General features: G+C 50.1%; 1 protein-coding gene across 1 annotated transcript in view; it reads right to left on the bottom strand.

Annotated features, from left to right (window-relative positions):
• Window positions 1-26,561, bottom strand: part of NUAK1 (NUAK family kinase 1) — a 72,790-nt gene extending 46,229 nt beyond the window's left edge. Inside the window, exon 1 of the mRNA XM_054574589.1 lies at window positions 25,424-26,561. Within this exon, the coding sequence (XP_054430564.1) occupies window positions 25,424-25,678 (255 nt within the window). The 5' untranslated portion in view covers window positions 25,679-26,561. The remainder of the gene's footprint in view (window positions 1-25,423) is intronic.
• Window positions 26,562-26,804: the final 243 nt, after the last annotated feature.

The following is a 26,804-nucleotide window of genomic DNA, read 5'->3' as shown; positions in this document are numbered from 1 at the left end:
GCAGCGTGTGTTAAAGAGCTGCTTCTTCAAAGAATAGCACCCCACCTTTCGCCACCACCAGCCCTTTCATCTTGCAAGAGGTTCTAGAAATATAATCCTCTGTAACTCAGCTCTCAACCCTCTATTTCCCAAAACTCCCCATCAGAGATGCTGTTTCCTCGGATGATAGTGCTTTTTCTCCTGCTATGAAAAATGTGTTCTACTTCCAGAATTTAAGCAGCAAGTCAGATTTTTATCTGACGGTGCCAGGGCCTGCTCAGGTGGACCTCAGAAAGGCCTGGGACTTTTTTCCTACATGTACAGTCAGTCCCTGATCTCCGTCGCTCCCCCTTCAAGGACTGAGCTAAGACCGTCTTTATTGCACATGGCAATGCCACAGGGGAAGCGGAATTAATGACTAAGAAATCTCGGGCAGATTTACACTCTGTTGAATGGCGGGCACTGGGGTTTGTAAACACGAGATAGTGGCTATGGCTGACTGGCCGCAAAAAGAAGGCCAAGGGGAAGTTTACGCCAGCAGCAATGCCAAAAGCAAGCAATAGTCAGGTTCTCGGAGAGAATGATTTGCCAAAGGATGAGGAGCACACCCCCTGCATCAGATCCCCTGGTTGGGATGGGGTGGGGAGGGGGAAACTGTCAAAATGCAGATTCCAGGGCCCACCCTGGATCTATTGAATTTAGAGGGTGAGGGCAAGCTGGTATCCTGACAATCATTTTCTATGATGTCCCGGGTGACGCCAGTGGACTCTGAAGCTTAAGAAATGCCATCTTAGACCAGGGTAAATGTGGCTATGATGGCCCTTATTATTCCATACCCTAAATATGATGCAGTCCTGTTCAGCATTCGGTGATTAATGAAAGCTGATGAGCTGCCCATCTATATAGAGGGCAATTATAAACCAGCTGCTTCCTGAGGGGGACTGATTCGGTGACCTGAATTAATTTACCGCTGGCAAATGGAAGGCTTCTTTCGTCCTAGCCCGGGGCAAGCCTGTGGCCGCCAACAGGGCAGGAAACAGGCTGCTAATGGATGACTTCATACTCAGCACACAATCTGGGGCTCCCATGCCTGGTAAAAATGAATGTGTCCAAAGGAGGGAGAGAAAGTGAGCCCCGGAGCCGCCCTGCCTGCTCTGTGAGAGTCGGTCTGGCTGCGGCCATGAGGAGCCTTCTCTTACCAGGACCCTCTGGAAGTGTCTCCAGGCTCTGCCTGCTCTAATAAACACCCCCAAGGCCACCTGCATGAAAAGGCTTCTAGTAGCACAAGAGACACTACACAGGTAACTGGAGCTGCAGAAAGGCTGAAAGTGCAAGGCTGAGTGGCTGGGATTCGAGTGGCCAAGCAGCTATTTATGGACTCCACATCACCACAAGCCAAACGCAACACCAGCTCCGAGTTCTCAAGCACCACTGCTTTTCTTCCAGGTGACAAGGGCCCTGGGGAGGGAGAGGAGGGCCAGACCCGAGGGCCGAGGTTACTCACAACTTGGGCTGCCTCCACCGGTAGCATCTGATCACCCTGACTCTGTTTATAACTCGGCTTGGATAAGCTTAGGGTTGTGCAACTTTTATTTATCAGCCTCCAAGTCCAGCCAAGCCCCGGCCAGAACTGCTGAGAAGCCCAGCGTCAGCGCTTCAGCCCTGTCATCAGGCACAGCAACTCGGCCCAGGCGCCCCTCCGCACAGAGAGGTCCTCAGAAAAGGACGTCACAGGCTCAGCGTCTGCATCTGCAAGGATGACAAGAGTACCCGCCCCTCCAGTTGGCATGGGTAGGAATGGTGCCGGCCTGTGTGTAGGATGGTGGGCACGGAAGGCCACGCGGCACTGTGGCAGAGGCATGGTTAACATCATTACCGTCAGCAGGTGTCGGAGCTGCAGGCACCGCAGCAGGTTCTACGCCACCTCCCCTCCCCTCATTTTACCAATGGGGAAACTGAGGCCCAGGCAGGTTCAAGCACAGGTCCCAAGTTAACAGCAGTGCTAGAATGGCAGCAAGAGTCCTGAGTCTCACTCCAGCCCCACAAGAGCACTCTGGGCAAGGAGTCCTCTATTCCAAGCGGCAGCCAGCACCAGGACAGAATCTGCCACGGAAGGGTCCAACATGTACACGTGAGGCAGCCTCCTGTGTGGCCAAGTCCCCGGAAGCGCTGCATTGCCCAGGCACTGAGAGGGGGAAGTGAGGAGTGACGGACACTCCTAAGCGCGCTGGAAAATTATGACCCGTTTTGCGGCACAGGGCCTTCGTTTGGCTCCGTCTAATGCAAGGGGGCTGTCCTCACACAGCCACGCTGGGGGCACTGTTTTCAGTCCGACTCGGTCCAAACCTTGTTCTAGTCTCTGAAGGCTGATTTGATATCACATATGAATAGGCATACCTGGGAGGTTTTTATCCCATTTTTTCTTAATTCACTAAAAACATTGCCTTTAAAGATTACTAGGGAGTCCTTGACTTTGGGAGCAATGAACAAGGAACACAAAAGGCCTACGAAACAAAAGTAGCCTTCCAAAGGGAAAGGGAACCAGTCAACTGCATTTAGCTGATCCAGGTGAGCAGGACAAAGAAGAACAAGTTGTTAATTTCTTGAGATGGTAAAATGCACATAACATGCAAAAAAGGGGGCATGGCTTTCAATTTTATTTTATATCTTAACCACGGGTGATTTTATAGCTAAGTGAAAGAAGAGATTCTTTAGAAGTTATTTTTATCCTGACAGACTCCCTCTTACTCGAAAAACTGATTTATGGCAATTAGAGTGTGCAAAGACGGATCAGACAAGGAAGGAACAATAGCCCAGGCTGCAGTCTGTCCCCTGGGAGGCCTCATTCATCATTCCCTCCCAAGCAGAAGCTTCTTTTCCTTCCAAGGGAAGCTCTCGTTGCCCATTATGCAGAGAGTTAACAGGCTGGTTCCTGCTCCACGGCCCCATTGCAAAATCTATCTGGATGCTTATCAGCCCGCTAATTACGGCCCCCTAGACCTGCCCGGGATGCTTGTCACGGCAGCACCTCCGGCTACAAATGCACAGCCCCCCCCCCCAAGCGATGACAGCCCGACTCCCAAGGAGCATGCTCGGTTCCAGGCAGGCATTTCCTGCTGCCGGGATCAGGATCTCTGCCAGGATCCCTATCATCTGCAGCTAACGTCTTCAGCTGACCACCTCCTCGTCGTCCACCCCTTGCAATGAACCCCATAAAGCTGGTAGAGGTCCCTTTTCATAACCTCGCTCACCACTACTTGTAGGTTTCACTCGCACAGAGACCACTTCTGTTTTCTTCAATACAAACTCCCGTGCTGGCAGGTGCCTGGTGCATAGTGAACACCAAAAAGCCTCTGGACCCAGAGCATTAAAAAGGACACTTAATGTTATGCAACGCAAAGTAAGTCACATAGAAAAAGACAAATGCTGTGTGATTTCACTTACAGGTGAAATATAAAAGATCCAAACACATAAAAACAGAGGGTAGATGGGTGGTTGCCAGGGGCTGAGGGTAGGGGATGTTGGTCAAAGGGCACAGACTTTTGGCTCCAAGATGAATGAGTTCTGGGGAATCTAGTGTACAACATGGTGAGTATAGTTAATGATGCTGAATTATATAAAACATTTTAAGACAGTAGATCTTAAATGTTATCCCCAAACACACGTACACACGGATTACAAAAATGATAGTTATGTGAGGGGACAGAGGTATTAGCTAACCTTACTGTGGTAATCATTCTGCCACACATCCGTGTATCAAATCGTCACCTCGCACACCTTAAACTTACAGAAGTTCTATGTCAATAAAGCTGGGAGGCGGGGAAAGGACCCTTAAAAACCATAAAACCACAGCCAGACATCTCATCATTCCACAGGCACCTGCCACTGAGCCTTTGTTACTTACTAATCTCTCAAATGTTGAATCCAACCCATCCTTGTCCCAAAATCACTTAGCTTGAACTTGCTTGTCTTTCAAATAGCGACCAGCTGGGAAATAATGCACGACAGTAGCTAAGGGCACTCACAATAACCGTCAGTCACTGAGCCCTTCACAGTGCCAGGCACTGGGCACCGCCCCCGTAAACGACTCAACCTCTCACCCATTAAATTCCTGCAGAAGCATTATTGTTTCTGCTTTCTCGCTGGACATACACTGAGTCTGAGGGAGGTTACCTTGTCCCGGGGCACACAACTAATCAGTAGGAGAGCTGGGTCTCGCTAAAAAAAGCCCAAAGACCACACTGTTAACCTCGAACCACACTGACAAAGGACGCCGCCCCCTGCCTGGCACATGGTTGGTGTTTGGTGAATATGAACTCACTCAGAGTCTCTGGAGATGAAGGCCCCACCAAAACCACAATGCCTTGTCCCCACCCCAGGTCTTTTTTAAAGCTAAAATTTAAGCCACTTCCATTGTCAAACACACACCCACCACTGGTGTTCCTTGCTGCTCTCGGTGAGCCTAGTCCATGCAGCTGGTGGAGTCGGACAGCACGGCCTGGGAGGCGTGTCCCTAAAATGATGCAATAATGAGTCAATTCTCCAGCAAGCAATTTTAGGAAATCTATTGCGAATAAGGCATTGATCCAGGTGCTGTAAAACATGACCCAGACCTACCCTTTAAGTTGTTTACACTCCGTCTGGAAAGGGCAGCCGACATGGGGGCTCCTCCCTGCCCTGCACCCACCCACTCTTCTACTAGTAGAAACCCCCTCCCTGACTCTACTCTGGGGACCAGTGCTACCCTGTTGGTTGCAGTTTTAAAGAGACAGTAAGTCAAGACAATTCATGCCAATGAGTGGACCCATGATCCTAGAATTTAACTGAGGAGATGCTCTTTCCCCAGAATTGAATTTTCAATCGTCTGTAAACGGCTGCGGCGTTCATCCCAGCAACAATCTCAGAAAAGACCGTCTGTTAGCAGTTCCTCCTCCCTACTTCCTCAGGGCTTCCTTAGTTCTCATCTTTCTCTTCCCAAGCTTGGTCCTGTGGGATGCGTTGAGTGAGAGTTCAGTAAGGATCATCTGACACATCTTACAGAAAGGTGCAGGAAGTCGAGCCATATTTTTTGCCAAATAATATTCATACCAAAAAAAATTTACCAAAAAAACAGTACCAGTTATTACTGCTTGAATTATGTGTGTGTGTGCGCGCGCACCCCTCCCCCCAACACACACAAGTTCATTTATTGAAGCCCTGCTCTCTGGCGTGACTATATTTGGAAATAGGGCCTTTAAGGAGATAATTTAGGTTAGGTGAGGTCATAAGGGTGGGGCCCCGATCCGATAGGGCTTGTGTCCTTAAGAGAAGAGGAAGAGACACCAAGGAGCACGTGCATACCAAGAAAAAGCCGTGTGAGGCCACCGGGAGAAGGCAGCTGTCTCCCAGCCATGGAGAGAGGCCTCACCAGAAACCAGTCCTACTCACACCTTGATATTGGACTTCCAGCCTCCAGGAGTGTAAAAAATTAAATTTCTGTTGTTTAAGCACTCAGTCTGTGCTATTCTGTTACGGCTGCCTGAGCAGACTAATACGCACTGATCATTGTCCACGCTACCTAAAACAGAGTCAGCACATAAACTAACAAAAGGGAGGGCGATTCATGGTCAATGCCAGGCCCAGCGAGCAGAGACTGCAGAAAGGAGCCCGAACTACTTTGTTGACCCCTGCGTCCCCAGTATCTAAGAAAGAGTCTGGCACCACAGCAGACGTTCAATAAATATTTGTTGAGCTGAACTGACTCAAACATGGTAAATATCGAAAGTCCTAGTTTTCATGAGAATGGGTCCTTTCTCACCTATCCATCCACTGCCACCAACCAAGCCCAGTAGCTACAATTTACTGAAGTCAGACAGCCTGCCCAGATGATATCCCAGGTCCCACTCTGCTCCACGCTGCTCCTGTACTTGTGGGAAAGACCACAAACCCACAGGTGCAATGCCATGCTGTAAATGACCGACTCCTTTGTATACAATGCCCCCCACTTTATTTTACTCTCCTCACCACCCCATGAGACAGGCAAGACAGGGACACTGAAACTGAGGAAAGAAGTCCCCAAATCCCCACAGGTCATAAAGTCAACACCCTAGTTTCCACCAAGGTACTTGGACTCTGTGGCTAATGCTCCTTCCACTGGACCACATCTGTTTCCTCATTTCGTCAAATCTATGGAAACACACGGTAAAGAAGAAACACCCTAAGTCCTGGCATTGTGATGCTTCCCTTCTCTGGGACTTAAGCCTTGGGGAAAACTAGCTCAGACATCAGACTGCTCAAATGTCGTGGGCGAACTGGCCAGGGAGCTAATCAGAGCAATTTGGGAGTGCGGCGAAACAAGGACAACCCTTCCGGGATCTAGCCTTTATGGCAACACTTCATAAGAACCATTCTCTTACAACAAAACTGTCAAATCCAGCAACCACAGGCCAGAAACATCCCAGCTGAACCCCGCCAAGCTGCTTTCTGATGTACTGTGCACACAAATACCAATATTCCCCAGATGTTCTCCATGTAAAACATTTGGTTTGAGACATAGCCCTTCTTTCCCAAACTCTTACATTTGTTTAATGGACTCATACAGTTCAGCTAAAATATCCTGGAGCAGACATCTGAAGCCAGCCCGGCTCTGATGCAAGCATCCCATCTGCAGAAAAGACAAACAAGTAAATAAGACAACCCTCCCCAAGATTTATGTTCCCTACATCTTTTAAGCAGGTCATAAAATGTAAGCTCTATATGGAGAGCAATGCATGTGGCTCTCAAGTGCATTTCTGAATCCATCTCCTTGTTAATCTGAGACTGATGTTCAAACAGAGAGTGTGTCTGGCCTGCTGAAGTGGAGGCTACATTCTCTTTCTTACTCCCTCAGACAAGGAGTTTAAAAATCTGCCACTTGAGCAGAAAAGGTGATTGAAGTAAAGGTAGGTTTTTCCTGGATTTAGTTATCCAAATATAGCAATAGTTCCTTTATTCCAAAGACCCTTATCTCTTTGCCCACATTCCAGAACACAGGTAAGAGGTGGTGAAAGGTCTGGAAGCAGCCCAAGTGCCCTTCAGTAGGTGAGTGGGTAAAAAAGCTGTGGTACATTGACACAATGGAATATTACTTGGCCATAAGAAAGAAGGAAATCTTACCTTTTGCAACAGCATGGGTGGACCTAGAGGGTATTATGCTAAGTGAAATAAGACAGAGATATACAAGTACCATATGATTTCACTTATCTATGGAATCTGGTGCACAAAACAGAAACAAACACATAGGTACAGAGAACAGACTGATAGCTGTCAGAGGGGAGAAATTTAGGGGGCTGGGTGAAAAAAGTGAAGGGATTAAGTAAAAAAAAAAAAAGACAACAGTATGGTGATTTCTAGCGGGAAAGAGCGGTGGAAGGAGGAAGGGGATGATGAAGACGGGGAGGGATAAATGGTGATGGAAGGAGATTAGCCTTGGGATGGTGAACACACAGTACAGAGGACAGACGATGTGTTACAGAATTGTACACCTGCAACCTACCTAGTTTTATTAACCAATGCCACCCTAATAAATGCAATAAAAAAGAGGTGGCAAAATGGGAAATGCATTGTACCTTGAGTTAAGAGACCCAGCTTGGCCACATAGTAACTAGGTGACCCAGGCCAGCCCTACTTCCCCAGAGTGGCTCACACTACTATGTAAGACAAAACTTCACTAGATTCACTGTCAGAGACGGTTTAGCTGTGAAGACTATATGAAGAAGGACAATAAACCCTTAGAAAAACCAAGAAATATCATCAAATCCAAGCACTGAGTCCCCCCGGATGGTCACACATAGTCTTCCTACTACCAATCCTAACAAGCTTGGTCAGAGCAAATCTGTGGGAAAGTGGAAAAAGAGAGCTAGAAAGCCGCTGCAGACAGCCTCACTGACAGAGTCAAGACAGGACAGCTAACTTCACCTTTAATCTTGTCTTGTGAGTTTTCAGTATTGAGCATGCATTATTTTTGCTGTAGGGAAAAGAAGAATTTTACTGTTTAAAAAGGTCATAAAAAGGTCACAAGAAGGAATGAAAGTTGATGAAGGAAAAGAGACAAACTATAAATAGCAGACACGAGAATTCCAAACCACAAGGCTGAGGCCCACTGAGGAGTCCCCAAAGACATCAGGACAAGGTTTAACTACCTTCAAGGTACTTTGTTTTAAGAACCAAGAAGGTATGCATCTACTTAGAAAGATTTCCTAGACAAACACCGTATGATCTCACCTATAGTGGAACCTAATCAACAAAACAAACAAGGGAGCAAAACAGAACCAGAGACGGGGAAATAAAGAACAAACTGTGACCAGAGCGGGGCGGGAGGATGGGGATAACGGGGAAAGAAGAGAAAGGGTCAAGTCAAGGAACAAGTATATAGAGGACCCGTGGACGAAGACAAGAGGAGGGTGGGGGGGAGGACTGGATGTGGGAGGTAGAGGGTGGATAGGGCAGGGGAGAGTACTGGGGGGGAGGGGGACAGCTGTGATTGAACAATAAAAATAAAATAAAAAAAAGAGAAATTTCCATAACAAATGGATAAAATTTTTTAAAAGATTGGCTCTTCTTTGGGCGAGCTTCAGTTACCTGGAAAAATATATTTAGACCTCTGTAATGTAATTTACTATTTCCACGTAACCGAGGCATCAGACTAACCAGCGTTCTCCACCTCCTCGACTGAGGCTCACGCCAGGCTGAACTGTACCGGTCCTTGGGCTCCTGCCTGCTTTTCCCCTGCCCTCCCTTCCATCAGCCAACCCTCCGCCGCCACGCCAGCCACGCCAACTGCTCCAGCGTGGCGGGCTCTACGGTCTACGGAACATCTCCTTCTCCAACAAGGCCATTCTAAGGATAAAAATCCCCAGATTTCAGACTCATGTTTATTCTCATTACTGCCAAGAAAAGATAAAAAAAAAAGATAACGTAGAGAAAATGCCCAGGAGCGTGCCCAGCAAACAGTACATGCTCCAAAACCACTTTTTAACTTACTATTATTGACAAATAAACCTTTTGCCTATATGTGTGTAAGTAAGAGCCCTATAGCGAGATCCTCAAACGAGGAGGTCGAGAGGACGATGTCAGAGGGCAAAGTGAGACAGGGGCTGGAGAAACGGAACAGCTGGAGCGTCTTTTAAAAGGACATTTCAGGTCACCCCACTAAAAGAAGTCCCTCCAAATGTACTTCAGTAGCCCCTGGGGAATCAATTTTGCGGGACGGAATTATTTCCCTGAAACGAATTCAGACATGCAAAGGTCGCTACAACTGGGGCCTGAAAAGAAAACACGCCGGCTGCCGAGTTACGGGCAGCCTCTGAGGCAACACAGCCGAAGGTCCTGGCCCGGGTCGGGTGGCCTGGCTTCGGACGCTCCAGTCCTCCCTGAAGAAAGCATATGGGGGCGAGAGTGTGGCAGAGGATCCATCTTCCCGTCGGCCAGGTCCCAGTGTGACCAGCCACAGATGGGGACACCTTCAGGAGTGCGGACCCTCGGGCCTCAGCAACCAGCATACGTGAGCCAGTGGCTCTCAACTCCAACAGTGCATTACAGCAACCTAGAGGACAGTTTAAAAACACCGATATTTGGGCCCCACCCCCAGGGAGCTTGTAAAAGGTCCCCAGGTCATTCAAATGCTCAGCTGGGACTGAGAACCAGTGGTACAGCGGGAAGAGCCACAGTGGGGACAGATGGCACTGAGTTTTGAACCCAGATGCTACCAAGAGTTCAAGAGCGCATCAGCTACTCTTCTGAGCATCAACTTCATTAGCTGCAAAGTGGGGATAATAGCCCCTACATGTCACAGAGTTGCAGCGAAATGAAAGGATGCGTGTAAGCTGCCTCGTCTAGTGTCTTGCAGAAGGCACACACTGAGTGTCCTATAAACGTTTGCTCCTCTCTCCCTTCCACTCGCCTTCTGTCAAGGTTCTCCCAAGTGGGTTAGGGGTTCTGGGCGCTCCCAGCTCCATGGGGTATCCTGCCTTGTTAAGTGGTTTAAAGAGGGCAAAAGGCAGACACATCTTCCCTCATGTTGGACGCCCCACCATACATGCAAATACACACACACTGAAGCCCTACTGGGTGAAACGGGCACTTCTACGGCAAAACCACACAAACACAGCATCACAAGCAGCAAAATAAGGGAACGCCTAGTTTTTCAGCTTTGCTTTGCTTTTCCTGTCTAGATGACAGGCCCATCTTGGGTGTGACACTTTCTCAGGAAGTCTCTGCCCATGTCTCTGTGCTCCAATTAGGCCAGGTGCAAGGTTCTCATACCTGGCAGCACCACACAGGCCTGGCGCATAGTAGGCCCAAGGGAATGCCCGCTGAATGAATGAATTACGCTCCTTGAGGCCAGGGGTGGGTATTTATAGGTCAAGAGCTCATCATGTCTAAATGTGTTAATCCCCTAAATATTTCATAACACACTTGAATTCTGATTCTGAGCAACTGGCAGAAAAGGAGACAAAGGTCCCTTTGGCACTTGGGAGGCAGCTGTTCCAAGGCCAGTGACCGTGAACAGCACTTCAGGGTTTGAGTAGAGCAAACGTGGGCAAGTAATTTAATTTTCTGAGCCTCAGTTTATCCACTGTAACTAATGGTGCGCACCCTCTAGGGTTACCACAAGGATGAATTTCGGTCGGTGATTTAAAATACTCAGACTCTCACCTGGCACCATTCCCACGATGCAACTGTTTGCCATTATTATTATTACTCCACGGAAGGATAACAGCACAGAGACCTCAGGCTTCAGGCCCTATATAAGGACCCAGGGTGTTAGAGCCCTCTGGTTATCCCGAGAGTAGGTATGGATGGAAGGATGTAGAGTGGTATGTCCCCAGGTGAATATAACAACTAGCTTCCCATTGCCGTGTTTCTCTAAGTACAGACCACGGCCAAACCCCTCATAGTCACTTGAGTTGCCTGGTTAAAACGCTTAAGATTCTCGGGTCTCCCTGAGTCCCACCCTGGACCTGCTGGATCAGATTCTCAGGGGTGGGTGCCGAGGATGGTGCATTTTAACAGGCACACCCAGGAGGTTCACATGTCCCCACAAATTCAAGGCCCATTGGATTGGATAAGCTCCTTAACTAGAGGATCACGTCTGTCTGCCCATCGCCGTGTCCCCAGAGCCCTGCACGATGCCTGACACACAGTCTGTGCTCAACAAATAGATCAGATGAAGCCATTCAATGGTTACAACTCTAGAAGAATGTGTTCAATTTTTTAAAGGCTCACTGTGTGTCAGGCACAGGCAAAGCAATGCTGAATCAGACAACTTCATTCATTCATTCATTCTTTCTAAAAGTCCTTACTGGGTGCTCACTACATACCAGGCACTGTTCTAGACACTGGCGAGACAGAAAAAAATGATAAGTGCGGTTTGCTTGGCGATAATTACAGGTGGTGACAAGTGCTACGTATGGAGCTACTCAAGCCAAGTTAGGGGTGGCGTGTGTCCCTGCAATCATTAAACTCAGCATCCAGAGCAGCATTGTCCTTCAGAACTTTCTATGATGACGGAAATGGCCTTTTCTGCACTGTCCAATGGTAACGACTAGACACAAAGGGTTATTTATTAAGCACTTAAAATGTGGCGAGTACAGCCAAAGGACTGAAGTTTTAATTGTATTCAATTGTAATTAATTTTTATTTTAACAGCCACATGCGTCCATAAAGACAGTGCAGGTCTAGAGGCAAAAAGAGATAAGTAAACTGGAAATTATACCACATGGCAATATGTGCTACGGGCAGATTGGGGGAGGGGAGGGAATAGACCACCATGTGTTATCAAATGCCTCATTCAATTACCAGATGCCCTAATGTTCTCAGGCTCCGGGAACTGAAGAAACAAGGTCAGGTACAAGGCATTGTACTTGGGCTGGAATTTTTATAGCCCATGATCAGTGGGAAGTGGTATGCAGCCCAACCAAGCCCCAGAGACTGCGGTTCAAGAACACACCACCATCCGAAAAGCCTGCCCACAGCTGCCAGCGAGATCTTTTTCTTCCCCGTCATTCTGTTGATGGTCATTTTGTCCTTGGCTAGAACGTCCCACTGGGCCCAAGACACTGCACAGATTTTATGAGATTTCTTCGCTTCAAGCATAAGTACAAATACAAGCCTCCTAAATTCCACCGGAAAATTGGGGACTAATCCAAACATTTCATAAAATTAGAACTCATTGTGGGGCTGAAAGGAATTCAGTCTGTGCCGCCACCAGAGAAATGCAAAATATTTGTTATAATTTTTCCCTTCATGCGCTGTTTTAAGAAGCAAGTGCTTTTTCTGCTCAAAGCAAAGGCGGCGGGGGCGGGGGGCAGGGTGGGCAGGGTGTGCAGGGAAGGGGGAGGAAATGGGAGAGTTTTTGTTTTTTCTCTGTGGTTTGCAAAAAGCATCACCAGATGAAAAAGTCGAGGAATCCTGCCTGATTTCCAAATCCCTCGGCTAGCAGAGATAATAAACCTTCCCAATCTCAGCTGCATCTTGCCTTTACAAAGACAGTATTTTTCCTGGAAAATGGCACTTTTTGAGCCTTGTTTTTCTTCTTGCACTTTAACCCCAGAATTTTTAGATCTGAGATTTTGTTAGCAAGAGAGACATTGCAATCATTCCTTCAGGCATGCCTGCTGCATGTCACCAATCTTTACTTGCCGGGCGCTGGGTGGGGTATATCCATAAGCAAAACCGATGGACATCCTGCCTGGTGGAACTTGTCTCCTAGCAAAGAAAGACAAACCAGGAAGGAGTCAGCATCTGCCGCTTTGAAGCAATTCGCGGATGAGGCAGGAGGACTCACTAAATGCAGAATCTGGAAGGGCCTGGAACGTAAGCTCTAAGAGAGCTTCCGGAACTTCATCTGCCTCATTGTCATTGTCTCTCTCTCTCTCTCTCTCTCTCTCTCTCTCTCTCTCTCTCTCTGTCGCCCAGAGCAGAATGGTATCTGAGTCATTGCAGGCATTCAACAAATACCTGTTGAATGAACAATGAATCCTGAAACAAAAATCAGGCCCGGAGCTCCTATCTCACAGATAAGTTAGTTGAAGCCAGCGGAGGGACGAACCTCGCCCAAGGTCACACAGATGAGGCTGTGGCAACGGTGGGACCAGCTCCCAAGTCTCCTGGCAACATTCCCAGACTCATAACACTCCATAGCCATTGAACACAATGTTTTAAAGATTGATTTGTTTATTTATTTTTAGAGAGAGGGGAAGGGAGGGAGAAAGAGAGGGAGAGAAACATCGATGTGGGAGAGGGACATGCATCAGTTGCTTCTCGTACCAGCCCCAACCAGGGACCAAACCCACAACCCAGGCATGTGCCCTGACCAGGGATTGAACCAGCGGTCTTTTGTTTTGCAGGACGATTCCCAACCAACAGAGCCACACCAGTCAGGGCTCAACAAACTTTTATTGCGTTCTTATTGTGTGCCAGGCACTGAACGAACACTAGGAGGACAAAAATGAATGAGACACAAAAAACCGAGATTATGGAACAAAGCTCCTCAAATGCCTGTTTCACACAAACCTGGAGACAGCTTTCTCTGAGCTTTACGCCTGGGTGCAATGAATCCAAGCAGGAAGCTGCAGAGGCTTACAGGGCTCCGTACCCAGGAGAGGCCCTGGAGCCCAGCAGTTACAACCGTGACCCTGACCTAGGACCGCCCCACCCTCCACCCCCACCCCGCCCTGGCTCCGTGAACTTCGGGAGAGTCACTCGGTCTAAGTCTCTCCTTCCTCGTCTGCGAAATGAATGCGCTAATAATCCACGCTCAAAGGAGAGAAGGCATGTAAAGTAGTTAGAACAGGGCCTGGCACACACTCGTCACCCACTAAATGTTTCCTGCTACTAGGACTGCTAGGAAAAGGATCCTCTTGCTCTGGACCTTTCTACACATTCAAGAAGGTCGATACGGTGAGTGGAGATTTCCACTCAGTTCCTCCCCTTTCCAGGGTTTCTGCTCCCAGCCGCTGGCACGCCCACACATCGGGTCCCTCCCTGAGCATTCCATTTGATTCTGCCCAGGAAAAGATATCAATTCACCTTGAGGAAGATGCAAAGGGGAGCTCTCCCTGGAGGGAGCACATCACTGCCCTGCCTTTTCATCCAAACACATTCTCGTGCTGGGCTCCGAGCTCAGCAGGTCCAGGGACTGCCAGCCTCCTCCCTCCCCTGGCTTCTGCTACTTAGAGAGAGAATTCACTTTCAGATCTACCAAGAACCATACAAAGTAATTGTGTTGCATCAAGGGCTGCTGAGAGTTTCTCAAAGTTCGCTGGCACCTTTTTAAATGGATACTGTGAAAGTCAAGGCTACATAATGGATGTGCTTGATGCAAAGGGATGAATTCTGAGAGAAAAAAACACACACACCACAGGGAATCAGTCTCCTTAAATGGACTGGCAAGGAGGGGTAAGTGTGGACCACAAAGGTGGGGATCTAGAAATGACCAAGGGTGGGTGCCCTTCCTAGAACCAAGAGGTGGCTGAGCTCTTTTGGAGCCCAGGTCATAGCTTGTTCCTCGTGGCCCCCCACAGCCTAGAGGGTGCCGGGCACTGAGGAGGCGCTCGACACCTGAATACGTATTTCTAAACGTGCTACCTGGGAGAAACAGAAGGAAGACTTGCCACAAGAGAAAAAAAAAATAACAGATACGTTACTCCTTCTTGGGAAGCTGTCTATCGTCGCAGCAGAGGACTCAGGCAGATGTGAGCTTCACTCCTGCCACCATCCTGGGGTGACAAATAGTGCGGCCCTCTGTGGCAAAGCGGGATGGCAATGGCATCTCTCATAGGCTGGGTCCAAGGCTGACAAGAAAGGCAGTGAGACGATGCAGGCAATAAACGGATGCCTGGGCCTGGCAAGTATAAAGCGCTCCCTACAGGTGAATTTGATTGGTTGATCCATTGATAGATTTCATCTTTAAGGATGCAACAGACGTCAACACATTAGTGAGCCCGCTGTTCCTTTTAACTGAGGCTGCCAGAAACATCTCTTGCACTGGGGACAGGACCCCTCCTTAGTCTTTTCCTCATCCTCTGAGTCTTGCCTCCAACCCACCTGTCACCAGGATGAAGGGCCCAGGCCAGAGGGATGCTGAATGTCCCCATCACTGCTAACGTCACTGGGAGAAAAAAACGGCGCCTCCAGGAAGACCGAAGGCACAACTGAGAGCCAAGGCAGCCACGGGATCTGGCTTCGCTGGGACCAAAGGCAAAGCCCCCTAAATTCTAAGTATCTAAGTAATGAGCAAAGATCCTTCCAGGCAACCCAGCAGAGTGCGAGCTTGCCCTCCCCTCAGCCACAGATAGTAATAGTCAACAGGCACGGAGACCTGGCTGCCCGTCTGGCACTGCTCTCAGAGCCCGCTCCCTGAACCCTCGCGGCACCCTACGAGGCGGGCTCCGCTATCGTCACCCCGTTTTACAGATGAGGAAACGGACAGGTCCTTTGAAAGAGAGCCTCTTCTAATTCACACAGAGCCTAGTTCAGAATCCACCTTGCAGGTCGACTTTAAAAAGCAGTGTCTGCCTACAGCCGAACAGGACCTGGAAGGATCGGAGAGTAGGGACGGTGAGAAGACCTCCCTGGCCAGCCTCCCGCTCCACGTGGGAGGCTTTCCTGACACCCAACAAACAACCTCGAAAGGGTTTGAGAGCCCACTGTACTTCCCCTTCCCCGCAACCAGGAGGCCTTCTGCCACAGCCCAGGCTGCAGGAAATGAAGTCTGCATCGCACCAATGCCTTTCAGCGAATCCCAGGGTTGCCTTCCTAGGGCCTGGCAGGGACTTGGGAGAACATTTGTCTCAGCCCCTTAATTCACAGGTGAAGAGAGGGGGTCCAACTCTGGGGCTCTTACTCCGTGCGATGCCCTGTGCCCGGGCTGCCGGGGTGCAGATGGCGGAGACCCGGTCCTGCCTTTCCCCAGGGAGCGCCTCCCGAGAACACGCAGAGAACGTTCACAGTGCACCCCACAGTTTTCTGAGAACTGGACATACGGCCCATTTATCTTCACAGCCACACCCATTTCACAGGCGGTTTGGGGGGACTCCCAAGCCCACACCGCCTGGTGCCAGGCCGCCCCATGGACCCTTTTAGAGTCCTAGTTTGGATGGTCCACTTCCCTTCCCCCGCCCTGTAGAAGACTGGGAATCTGAGCGTCCTCAGCCACTTGGGGTGAATCATAGGTGAAATGACAAGAGCCAGAAAAGATTCCTTCTAATCTGCCGCCATCAGCTGTCTTTGTGGCTTTTGAGTCAGCTGGAGGAAATGGGGAAGGAATGGCTGTTAGGAAATACTCAGAGAAGCAGCAACCCCCCCCCCCTTTTTTTTTCACTGGGAAATTGCCCTTGGACCAAATAGATTCAGGTCCCACACCACACGCCAGAGCCACTTGAACATCACCAGTCCCCTCCTGCTCCAGGGAAGGAGGGGAACCTACCACAGAGGCCTCTTAGCACCTTCCCGCTGGAAACCTCGTGCTGCTTCTCAATGTCTCCAATCAAAGTAAACAAGCGGAGTTCTTTTCTCGAGTTTAAAGGGCAAATGAGGACGGTGTTTCTTCCAGACATACATTACCTCTGCACTCCAGCCAGTTTACAATTCTTTAAGTACTTGATTTACAACCCTGGGATAAAAATGTTTTGAAAATCTTGCAAACGCATCTTGCATCTAAAGCTTGCCTACTCTGCAGAGCCAATCGCCAGGGCTTCCTAGATGGGAGGCTGGGGGCTCGGGGAAGTATGAAAGCAACCCAAGGACACAGAGCTTTGGGGGGCAGCCTCTATGTGTGGGGAACAGGTTCCCTCTTCCTCTCGGGGCCCATGGTGCAGTAGAGAAGCAGCTGGCAATGCAGAACTCTCCACGGATGTCCTCATGGTGGTGAGGACAGGGGAGACCCAGGAAAAGGGGAGGAAGGTCCCACGGGGCCTTCCCCACCGCGTCCTGCCTTCACAGACCTCCCCCGCCTCGGGACAGATTGCTGGTGTACTATACTCTTCAGGCAGTTGTTCATTCATTCATTCATTCATACTTACCACCTACTCTATGCCTGGCACCGGGCTACAGGCCAGGATGCAAGGTACGACCATGCCCCTGTTTCCCTTCTAATGAGTGACAAGGGCAGAGTGTATGCAGACAAATCATCAAACCCACACAGTTTATGAGCTCCGAAGGGAACGGACGCAGGTCCGAGACAGAAGAATACAGAGGTGGGAGTTCGGACGCCCAGGCAGGAGCCTCAAAGAACGTGGAAAAGTCCAAGTCTTGTCCCCTGGCAGCCCACGAGAGGGTTTTAAGCAGGGAGAGCCAGGATCTAAGATAAGACGGTCACCAGGTATTCAATGCTAGTACTTCTCACCCAAATAATAATGCTGGCTCTCGTTCTCAAGAGCCCTCTATGTAGCACTCTCCAAGGCCCGTTTGGACGGCAAGCCGACCTGGGAGCCACACTTTTCTAGGTGAGAAGACAGAAGCTCAGAGGGAACGTGCAGCCTGCCCAGGTCGTCTAGCTGCCGAGCAGCAGGGAAGGCTCCGAGCCCAAGTCTGTCTGATTCCACAGCCGAGATTTCTTCCTCTGCACCTCATTCACACGCTGCCTCGCACTGTTCTTGGATTATCCCAGATGTGTTCATTATACACCCTGGCTAACTGCTCAGTTTCTCAACGGCAAGGCTTGTCATATTCTCTGAAATTTCACACAGCCCTGGGCACTTCAGTAAGTGCTCATTAAATGCATCCAGTTTATTGTAGAGCAACAGGACAAGTATGTTTGTGTTTTCATGATGGGGAATGGAACCTTCAGCCACAGAGTAGCGATGTGTGGTAGCTAATAACAGTGATGAAAGCTACCGCTTGGAGCGGGGCATGTGACAGGCATCCAACCCACCCTGTTCTCACAGAGCCACCAGTCTGGGGGCGGGGGGTTGGGGGGGGGGCGCTCCTTCCGGCCAAGAGAGGAGCCTTTTCAAATCCAACCGCCTAGAGAAAGGCCGTTTTCTAATTTGTACAAACGTGCCTTTTATGCTAGCAATGGCCCTGGTTGCATTTATTGCCCATCTACTATGTGCCAGGCACAGGGCTAAAGGCTTAGCTACGGCACTGGAATCCTCTCAACAATCCATAAAACGAGAACGATTATGAGATGTGCCCCAGATGAGAAAGCAGGTTTAAAGGAGACTGGTGGCTAGCCCAAGGTCACACAGCTGTCAAGGGACGGGACATGACAGGGACCCAGGCGGTCTGGCTCCAGGGTACTCTCTCTTGACCATGGCACACAGGACAAGGCTTTCCGCTTCTTACACAAAACACGTGTGCACGTTCCATGCACCCACAAGTTGGAATCTTGGGGGCCTGACAGATTCGGGCTTCTACCCCAAGCCCCTCTTTCCAACCACCTCCTTGAGCTATAGTTGTTTTTTAATAACAGACTTACTGACATCTAATTCATGTATCATCATCGCACCCACTTAAGATGTGTAAGTCAGGGCTTTCCGTACATTCACGGAGTTGTGCAATTGTCAACACGACCAACTCTCTAATCCCCCAAAAGAAACCCCATACCCTTTAGCAGCCTCTCCCATTTACTTCTAACACACCCTGGCCCCGGGCAACCACTAATCCACTTTCTGTCCCTACAGATTTGCCTGGTTTGGATAGTTCATAGAAATGGAGTCATACATTATGCATGATCTTTTGTGACTGGCGTCTCTCACTTGGCATAATGTTTTCAAGGTTTGCCCATCTTGTGGTGTGTTTCAACACTTCATTTTATTCCTGAATAATATTCCAGAAATGTTCCAGAAATAAAATGATAGAATTGGTTGTATATAATATTCATAAATAAAATGAACAAATACTGTATTTTATCTACTCATCAGCTGACGGACATTTGAGTTGCTCCTACTTTGGGCATCTTATAAATAATGCTGCTGTGAGCTGTGGTGTGCAGGTTTCTGCGTGGACCTGTGTTTGCATTTCTCCTGAGTAGGCCTAAGAGAGGAATTGCCCAGCGCCGGTGTAACATGCAACTGAAAGTTTACTGAAGAGCCTCGCCATGAAGTCAACATCTGGCTGCTCCTGGGCCGTTTCCAGAGAATGTTATCAATACAGCCAGACGCCATTCACGGGTGGGTCATCTGGCCCGGCCCCTCCTCTCCTGGGGCCTGGGATCTTCTCATTCCTGCACTGCACAGTGTCGTCTGGGCCAGCGCGATGATAAACGCATTCTGCTTTAAAGCAGATACTTCACAAATCATAACTTACAGATGCTCCAGGACTTTCATGTGGGAAAGACAGCTGTCTGACTCCAGAGCCACTGAGGACAGGAAGCCATAGCCAGGAGGCTGACAAGCCCTGGGTAGACGTCTCTCTCTCTCTCTCTCACGAATGTATGAGCACATGAAACAGAAGAAAGGGAATTCGTGCAGGAGAGGGTCTGCCTGGCTTTGCAGACTTTGCTACGTAGCCCGCCATTCATTCCAGCCATTGTCTTTTCTTCCCACAAATCAACAAGCTCCTTGAAGTCAGAGACGATGGCCTACAGCCTCTATACCTCCTAAAATATCCCCTGACTCAATGTATTCACTTCAGTTCCATCCTACAAGCCTTTGTAGAGGACCTACTATGTGCTTGGCACTAGGCGAGGCATTGGTAGTAGGCTCAAGACAGTCCTGGCTTACCAACAGAACAGACAAGATACCTAACTCAACCCTTATCTCCAGCTGCTTCCCAGGAGGAAACGATACCATGAAGACCTGGCATGTGGTGTGGGCGCATGTCTGTCTGCAAGCAAAGTAAACGGGCTGACCTCCCAAGACCCCCTAAGGCTTTAAAATCTAAGGATATTTGAGCAAAAAAAAGCTCCGTGTGCATCCAGGTGGACAGCTCCCTGACCTGATTCATTAAAACAGACGTGTGGCCAGACGAGCAGTTTGTTTGCCAGAAGCAGACATCTCTGTCTCCCCCAATACGGTCCGATTCTTATCTTCTCATAACTCAACTCTTACAAAAAGCTCCAGGCTGGGCTCCCTGGCCTGAGCCAGCCCATCAGACTGATGGGCTCAGGGCCTCACTGTGAATGAGAACCCAGCTCAGCCCCCTAGAGGTGGGGGAGATGGTCAAGTCTCTGCGTTTGGATGCTACCTGGGTCCAAACCCTGGTTCTGCTGCTGCATGTGACCTTGGGCAGGCTAGTGAATCAACCTCCCTGTGACTCAGTTTCTTCTTCTGAAAAGTAAGATCTAAAGAATTGGTAGGAGGATTAAATCAGTTTACATGTCCCTGGCATGTTATAATCACTCAAGAAGTATTAGCTGTTGTCCTTGTTGTCATTATATATTATTATTACCCCCATCCTATTTCATTCATCTTGCCCCCTCAGTGGGTCCCAGCACAAACCCCGCATGACGAGCAGTCTGGCCTGCTCACCCTCTGGCTGCAACACCCCATATCTCAGTCTTCTGAAACTCAGATCAAAGGTCATCTTCAACAGCACTTGTCATCCCTAACCCTACAGTATGCTGTGACCCCTTCTCTATATCCCCTGCTGAAGAACAACACGAAACCCTCCCAGGAAAACAATCACCCCATGGCTGGTCTTCTGGCTTCATGAGCGGAGCAACACCCCCAGATCCAGAGGTGACCAGCTGGACAACACAAGGAAGGTTCTCCATTTCTCTGGTGGCAACAGATTTCAAATCAGGTAGACTTCTTTGATACCATCTAGCTGTGTGATCCTGGGCCAGTTACTTAACCTCCCTAAATCCTCACTTCCCATATCCGTTAAACTGGTCTAACTAGCTAGAGTGTGTACCTCTTAGCGTTGTTGAGGATCGGAGAAAATATCTGTAAAGTAGACACATCCCAGACTCTCCAAAATATCAGCTGGTAGCAATCAGAGCAGCAGGGCTCATACGGGGAAGGGGTGTTCCTGGCCAGGATCAAACTCAATGTCATGAACTACATTCCAACTTTAAAATCACCTGGAGTAATCGAGACCTGTATCGAAGAGGAACCCGTGGCCTAGCAACTGCTAGTTCTGTCTCTTCCACCAGACGGTAAGCTCTTTGTCTATGTCCCAGCATTTTACATGGTGAGAAGCATATGGCAGATAGTAATAAATCTTTGTTGAACTGAGCAGAATTAGTTCAATATTTGTAAGTACATTTCATCTTTGCTACTAGATTATAAGCTCTTTAAGAGTGAGGATCACGTCTTGCTCTAGGAAAGACTTAGTAAATGAGTGATGGAAAAATACCAAACCAAGAATCAGGTTTCTTAGACCCAACTCAGTCACTTACGGGCTGTGCAACCTCAGAAAAGTCACTTAACACTTCTGTGCCTCCCTTTCCCAGGACGAGAAGCCCGGACCACAGTTTTGTCTCACTCCCTGATACTGAGGTTGGGTCTTGGCTGCCATGTGGCCCCTCTGCCACTGCACATGTGACAGCCACACACGCCTTGACTCAGCAGGCCAGCCTGATAATTTACCCCTCTGATCTGCAGTTTTCCAGGACCTGGCTATGAATAATGGGACCAATGCTTCAAACGCCCATTTCGGGTCAAGTCAGTAGCTTTGCCAAGTGAAGATAGCTGTCACTCAAGCTGGCGGCACATTCTGCGCACCGGTCCTGTCCCGCCCACGCCAGGCCCCTCCCACAGACCTTTCCTCCTGTTTACACAACCCCACTGACAGGAGGTAACTAGGCACACGGGGAAAGTAGAATTTGGCCCTTGGCAGGGAGGTGATCACGTGATGTCTCTCCCCAAAATGTCGGCTTTGGTTTTGGTATTTTTGTCAATTCTTTGTGCAGCCTGAAGGTCCAGGGAGGCGGGCTCAAGGAAAACGCATGCCGTGTGATGGCATAGGGGCCTGCTCCACAGCCCTGCCCAAAAGCATAGCAAAAACAAGAGTTCTACAATAAATAAAGCCCAAATTCAAGGCTTTAGACATATGTTCAGAACCTACCGAACGCTGGCTGCCTTGGCTTCCTACAGGCACACTTCCCTAGGTTTCCCTAATTAACCTGAGAAGTTGATTATTTCTTCCACCTCTCTCTGCAAATGAGACAAGGCTAACTGTCCAAAACATCCATGCCTTTCTGATGGTCTTAAAACCTAAATGAAAGTTCAAGTGAAATGAGAAAAAAACAAAATCTCCTAAAAGAGGGAACTAAAATTGGCTAATTTCCCTCCTTTTTGAAGGTAATTTTCTAAAGGTAATTTTACTCAATCCTCAGAACAAACCCATGAACTTGGTACCATTAGTTGCCCATTTTACAGATGAGGAAGCTGAGGTTTTGAAAAGCTTGCACAAGGTCACAAAGCTAGAAAGGGATGGGTCAGGATTTGAATATAAGCCAGGGCTCCTAGCCCTTCAGCAGGAGTGCCCCAGTGTTGGTCTTGTTACTCTCTGGAAGAAGCCACTTTGAGTCCCTGTCTCGTGGACTTGCTCAAGCAGTGGGCACCAAGGCCACATTTGGGGTTGAAAAGGGGAGGATGGCTGGACCAGCTGACTCCAACGTCATGATTCTGCATCTCTCTTTATGAACTGCCTTTCAGAGAACACAGAAGAACATGATGCTGTGTGGCAGCGGTTCATTCGATTCAGAGGGCCCTACAGACATGCAATTAAAAACCACAACATTCTTGTTTTTTAAACACTTCCTATTCTCCAGAGGGCTGATTTCACAGCACCATGCAGCCTGACACCTGACTTCAGCCACTCGCCTTGGCAAAGCAGCTTACAGCCACTGCACCTCTTGAGAAGTGCTCTAAGAGGCGTGGCTACCAATGAAAATAAAACATCATTGCGGAATTCTCCCCAAAGATCGAAAAGGCAGAATTGAGACAGGGCTCATCAATTCTCCACAACTGTACCTTAAAAGTAAGTTGTGGCTGTTGAGTGCATCCTTGGAGCCAGAAGAAAACTCCCAGTTTAAATGAAAATTTCTTGCTGCTCTTGAGAGATTCTGAGCCACCACACACTGTATGGCAAGAACAACTTGCTGACCATTTTTTTTTTTAATGTTCGTTTTATTTTCTGTTCGGCCAGGCACAGGGAATTTTCCACCTGACAGTTCCTGTTTCTCACTTAAGTTCTTACACCATCTGTGAGCAGTGTGCTCAGCAGGGGGAGGACTCAAGGCCAAGGACGCCTTCCCTTCACCCAACCTCACCCAATAGCTTTCCCATCTATTTAATGCAAGGTTTTCACCCAATGATTTTGCTAGCATTGTGAGTTTATCTACCCAGGAGAAAGCAGTTTGGGAATTGCCAGCTTCTGGGTCTGGATCTGTCACCAGGTTCAAAATCTTTGCATTGATTTTTGAGTAAAACAAGAGACTGAACTGAAATAAATAGCACAATGGGAAACTGAACTAGGGCTGGACAATAACAGCAGAGCTCAAGTCTTGGCGGCTGAGAAATGAGCCTCTTCCGTTCTCAGGGCGCCCCCTAGTGGGCATTCGACTAAATCCCGACGGAATGTTCCGAGTTTCTGCAAATAAAGGGAGACACCCACCGTAGGAGAAGGGCAGGCTCCCCTCTCCTGATGCAATCCCTTTCACTTGAACCTACTCTGTGGATCAGACAGCCAGACAAATGCCTGACCGGAAGCTCCAGTGAAGCCCCGAAAGGTGTCTGCCATAACACAAGATTTCATTCTTTCAATCAGCGGCAGCTCCCCAGCATCCAGGCTTCTCTGTCCCCTCGCAGGTCCCCCCAGACACACCCTTACCACTCAATCCCTCACAGGCTCACATCCTCAACCTGCAGCTCCCACCGCGTCTGTTTTTCATTATTCCACTTTCCAACTTCCCAGCGCGATTCTTCAACAGCTATTAAGACAACACGAGCAAGGAGCTAAGCTTAGTTTTTGCTTATTCAACATCCAGCCTGGGGAATATCACCTCAGAATAAAAGCAGAATAAAAGCATGAATGAAGTGCACGTTTCTCAGCCTCCTCGTCCACACACCGGGAAGTGTGTTCCTCAAAGGCATCTTTACAATGACCTCTTCTTTAGATTTTTCAGCTTCCAAAAATGACACCTGCCCAGAGTGAATTCTCAACTACTTGCTCGCTATAGAATTTGTTTATTGGCGACAGCTTAAAATACATAATGTACAATATCTCCAATTTCCACTTAACCTACAACAGACTTTTTTTTTAAGCTATAGGATAAAGTTGTATCAACCCAAACAGTGAAGCTTAGAATATGGGAGCTATCCAGGTATCCAAATATTTGAGAATTAGGGGGCTGAACTTTCTGATTGGTGCCCCGTTTTTCTTTTTCATAGAACAGTCTCTGCACATATGCAAAAGAAAAATACCAACATCAACCTACCAATTCATTCAACGATTCATTTTGCTTTTTCCCCTCTGGTCATTTGTTAAGTTTACAGGCAACCCTGAGCCGCAAAACACCCCCCAAAAGTGCACACAAGGGGTCCCAAAATTAGTTCCTGACTTTGGCACTAAATGGATTAAAATACATTTGATATGTTTCAAATCAAAGGACCCTGTTAGTTTTTTGCCACACACCACACAAAGTCTTTCTGCAACAGTCAGTCACTTTGAGCCCAGTCCTCTAGCCACAAGCAGTGTGGATTTCAGGGGCCTGTTCTGCAGCAAGGAAAATGACAACAAACCACGTTGGTGCCAATCTAGAGACCCCAAGGCATTCAAGGGGCTCTCTGGGGGCTGGCAAATGGTGCTGGGACTCTGGCAGGGTTTCAGCTGTCACAAACATTGGGGCGGCTGGGCCAGACCTCTAAAGCAATTTAGTAGCCTTCCAGCCAGGACCTGAAGTGTAATTGAGTCTGCTGCAACTCAGCATCTGTGTGGCGACTCATGCCCTGGGCATTTCAGTCCTCCGAGAAGCCAGGCCAAACTGTCACAGGCATCATGCCTGCGGGAGCCTTTACTTTTGCTCCCTAACCTTCCCTCTGGAAAACAGGCAGCAGTCCAACCCTCCTTTGCAGCGACAGCAGCATCACGGTGATAGAGAGCATGAGTGGGAGGATGGAGGGGTCGCATTCATCTGCAGGACACGGGACTTGGGGGGCCAGCTCTAAGCTGAGGACTCAGGTCTGGTTTACAGTTAGAGCGATAAGGCATTCCAGGGCATGGTCTGAATGCACGCCCACGAGAGAGACCCCGACGGTCCCAAGGTTGCAAAGTGTTTGCAAATCATAAACACTACTTTGCTGCTGGGATAAAAACCCCCCAAAATATGCGCAGACAGGATGTAACAAGTGTTTCAGGAGAGAAACACGCCTGAGTCACGGGGAGCTAGAAGAAGAGTGAAGTCTGTCTGGGGGTTCCCGAGAAGCCCCCTCTCGGACGAGAGAGCCTCTGCGCCCAAGATCTCCCCGCCCCTGGCGCCCTCAGTCCCCAGCTGCGTCCAGCCCAAGCCCCCCGCGGGGTTTCCCCCACTCACCACTCGGCCAGAAAACCTCTCGGTGGCCCTCTTGACTTTGCCGTAGGTGCCTTTGCCCAGGGTCTCCTGCAGCTCGTAGCGGTGCTTCAAGTTGTGCTTGTGGTGATGCCGCTTCACCCCGTGCGGCTTCCTGGGCTCTGGGGCCGCCGCTGCGGGGGCTGCGGTCGCCCCCGCCACCGCCTCCAGGGGAGAACCCGGCACCCCCGGCACCAAGTCGGGACCATCCCGGGGCGCGGGCGCAGCGGCCCCCTCCATGTCCAAACTCGGGGTGAGCGGGATGGAAAGGGCAGGACCCGGCACAGTGCTCTGGGTTTCGGGGTCCCCGCCGAAGGAAGTCAGGGTGCACTCAAGGTCGCTCCCACAGCATTGGGAAGGCGGCCGGATCCCGCTAGGGCTGCGGCTGGGTTACTGGCGACCACGGGGACTGCACATCTGGCGCCCCCGGCGCGCACGGTCCGCGCACCGCCCACCGGCCGCGGCGAGCAGCGGAGCGTCGGGCGAGGTGGCGGCGGTGGCAGGAGAGGCGGTGGTGTTTGCAGGAGGGAGGGGAGAGGGGTGGCTCCGAGCGCAAGAGGGGGAGTGTTATGTGGGCGCCGCGCCCCCGGACCCCTCCCCTGGAGGACGGGCAGACGGGGCGGGGGCGGGGCGGCGCGCTCGCCGGGTCCCGGGGGAGGGGAAACGAGGGGCGGGGCGGCTTCCCCCACCTCTCTGCTGCCACCCGGGTCCCAGGGCCACCCCGAGCTGAGGGGGGGAGGGGTGCGTGCCGCGGCTCGCCCTTTGTGCCGCGCAGTGTAGGCCGCAGGAGCGGCCAGGGGGCTTAATCCTCGCTTGGTTGAGACGGGGACCTGGGAGTTCCAAGCCCGGGCGCCCCCTCCCCGGGCTCGTCCGCCGCAGCTACCGCGGGCCCTCCACTGCCGCCAACGCCGCCACTGCCGCCTCCTGCTCCGGCCGCTCGCCCTCCCTTCTTGCTCGCGCCCGGGCGGCGGCGGTGGCTGCTCGCCGAGCCCGGGGACCGGGCACCCGAGAGCGCTCCGAGCTGGGGACCGCCGGCGCCCGCTCGCGATCCGGCTGGGGGCGCCACGGGCCCGGGCGCCCCTTCATTCTTTTAGGTGTCGCCGCGGCCTCCAAGCCGGAGCTAGGGAAGAGGCTGGGGGAGGGGAAGCAGAGCTGGTGTTGGGTTACAGGCGGTGAGTCACGGCCCCAATCCCGCCGCATGCGCACCCCTCCCGCCCCGCCTGGTCTGGCACCCTAGCCCCGCCGGCCTCGGGGAGGGCTACCCACCTGGGGCAGCTGCGAAGAACCCCAAGAGGAGCGCTTTGCCCTGGTCCCCGCGCCCTCCCCAAAGAAAGGAGGAAGGGAGGCTCCGAGGCTGAACCTGGGG

The sequence above is a fragment of the Pteronotus mesoamericanus genome, unplaced genomic scaffold (genome assembly GCF_021234165.1).
Source record: "Pteronotus mesoamericanus isolate MK-2021 breed Mesoamerican mustached bat unplaced genomic scaffold, CSHL_Meso_final contig_263, whole genome shotgun sequence".
Taxonomy (NCBI): Eukaryota; Metazoa; Chordata; class Mammalia; order Chiroptera; family Mormoopidae; genus Pteronotus; species Pteronotus mesoamericanus.
This window is presented reverse-complemented; position numbering and strand designations above follow the sequence as displayed.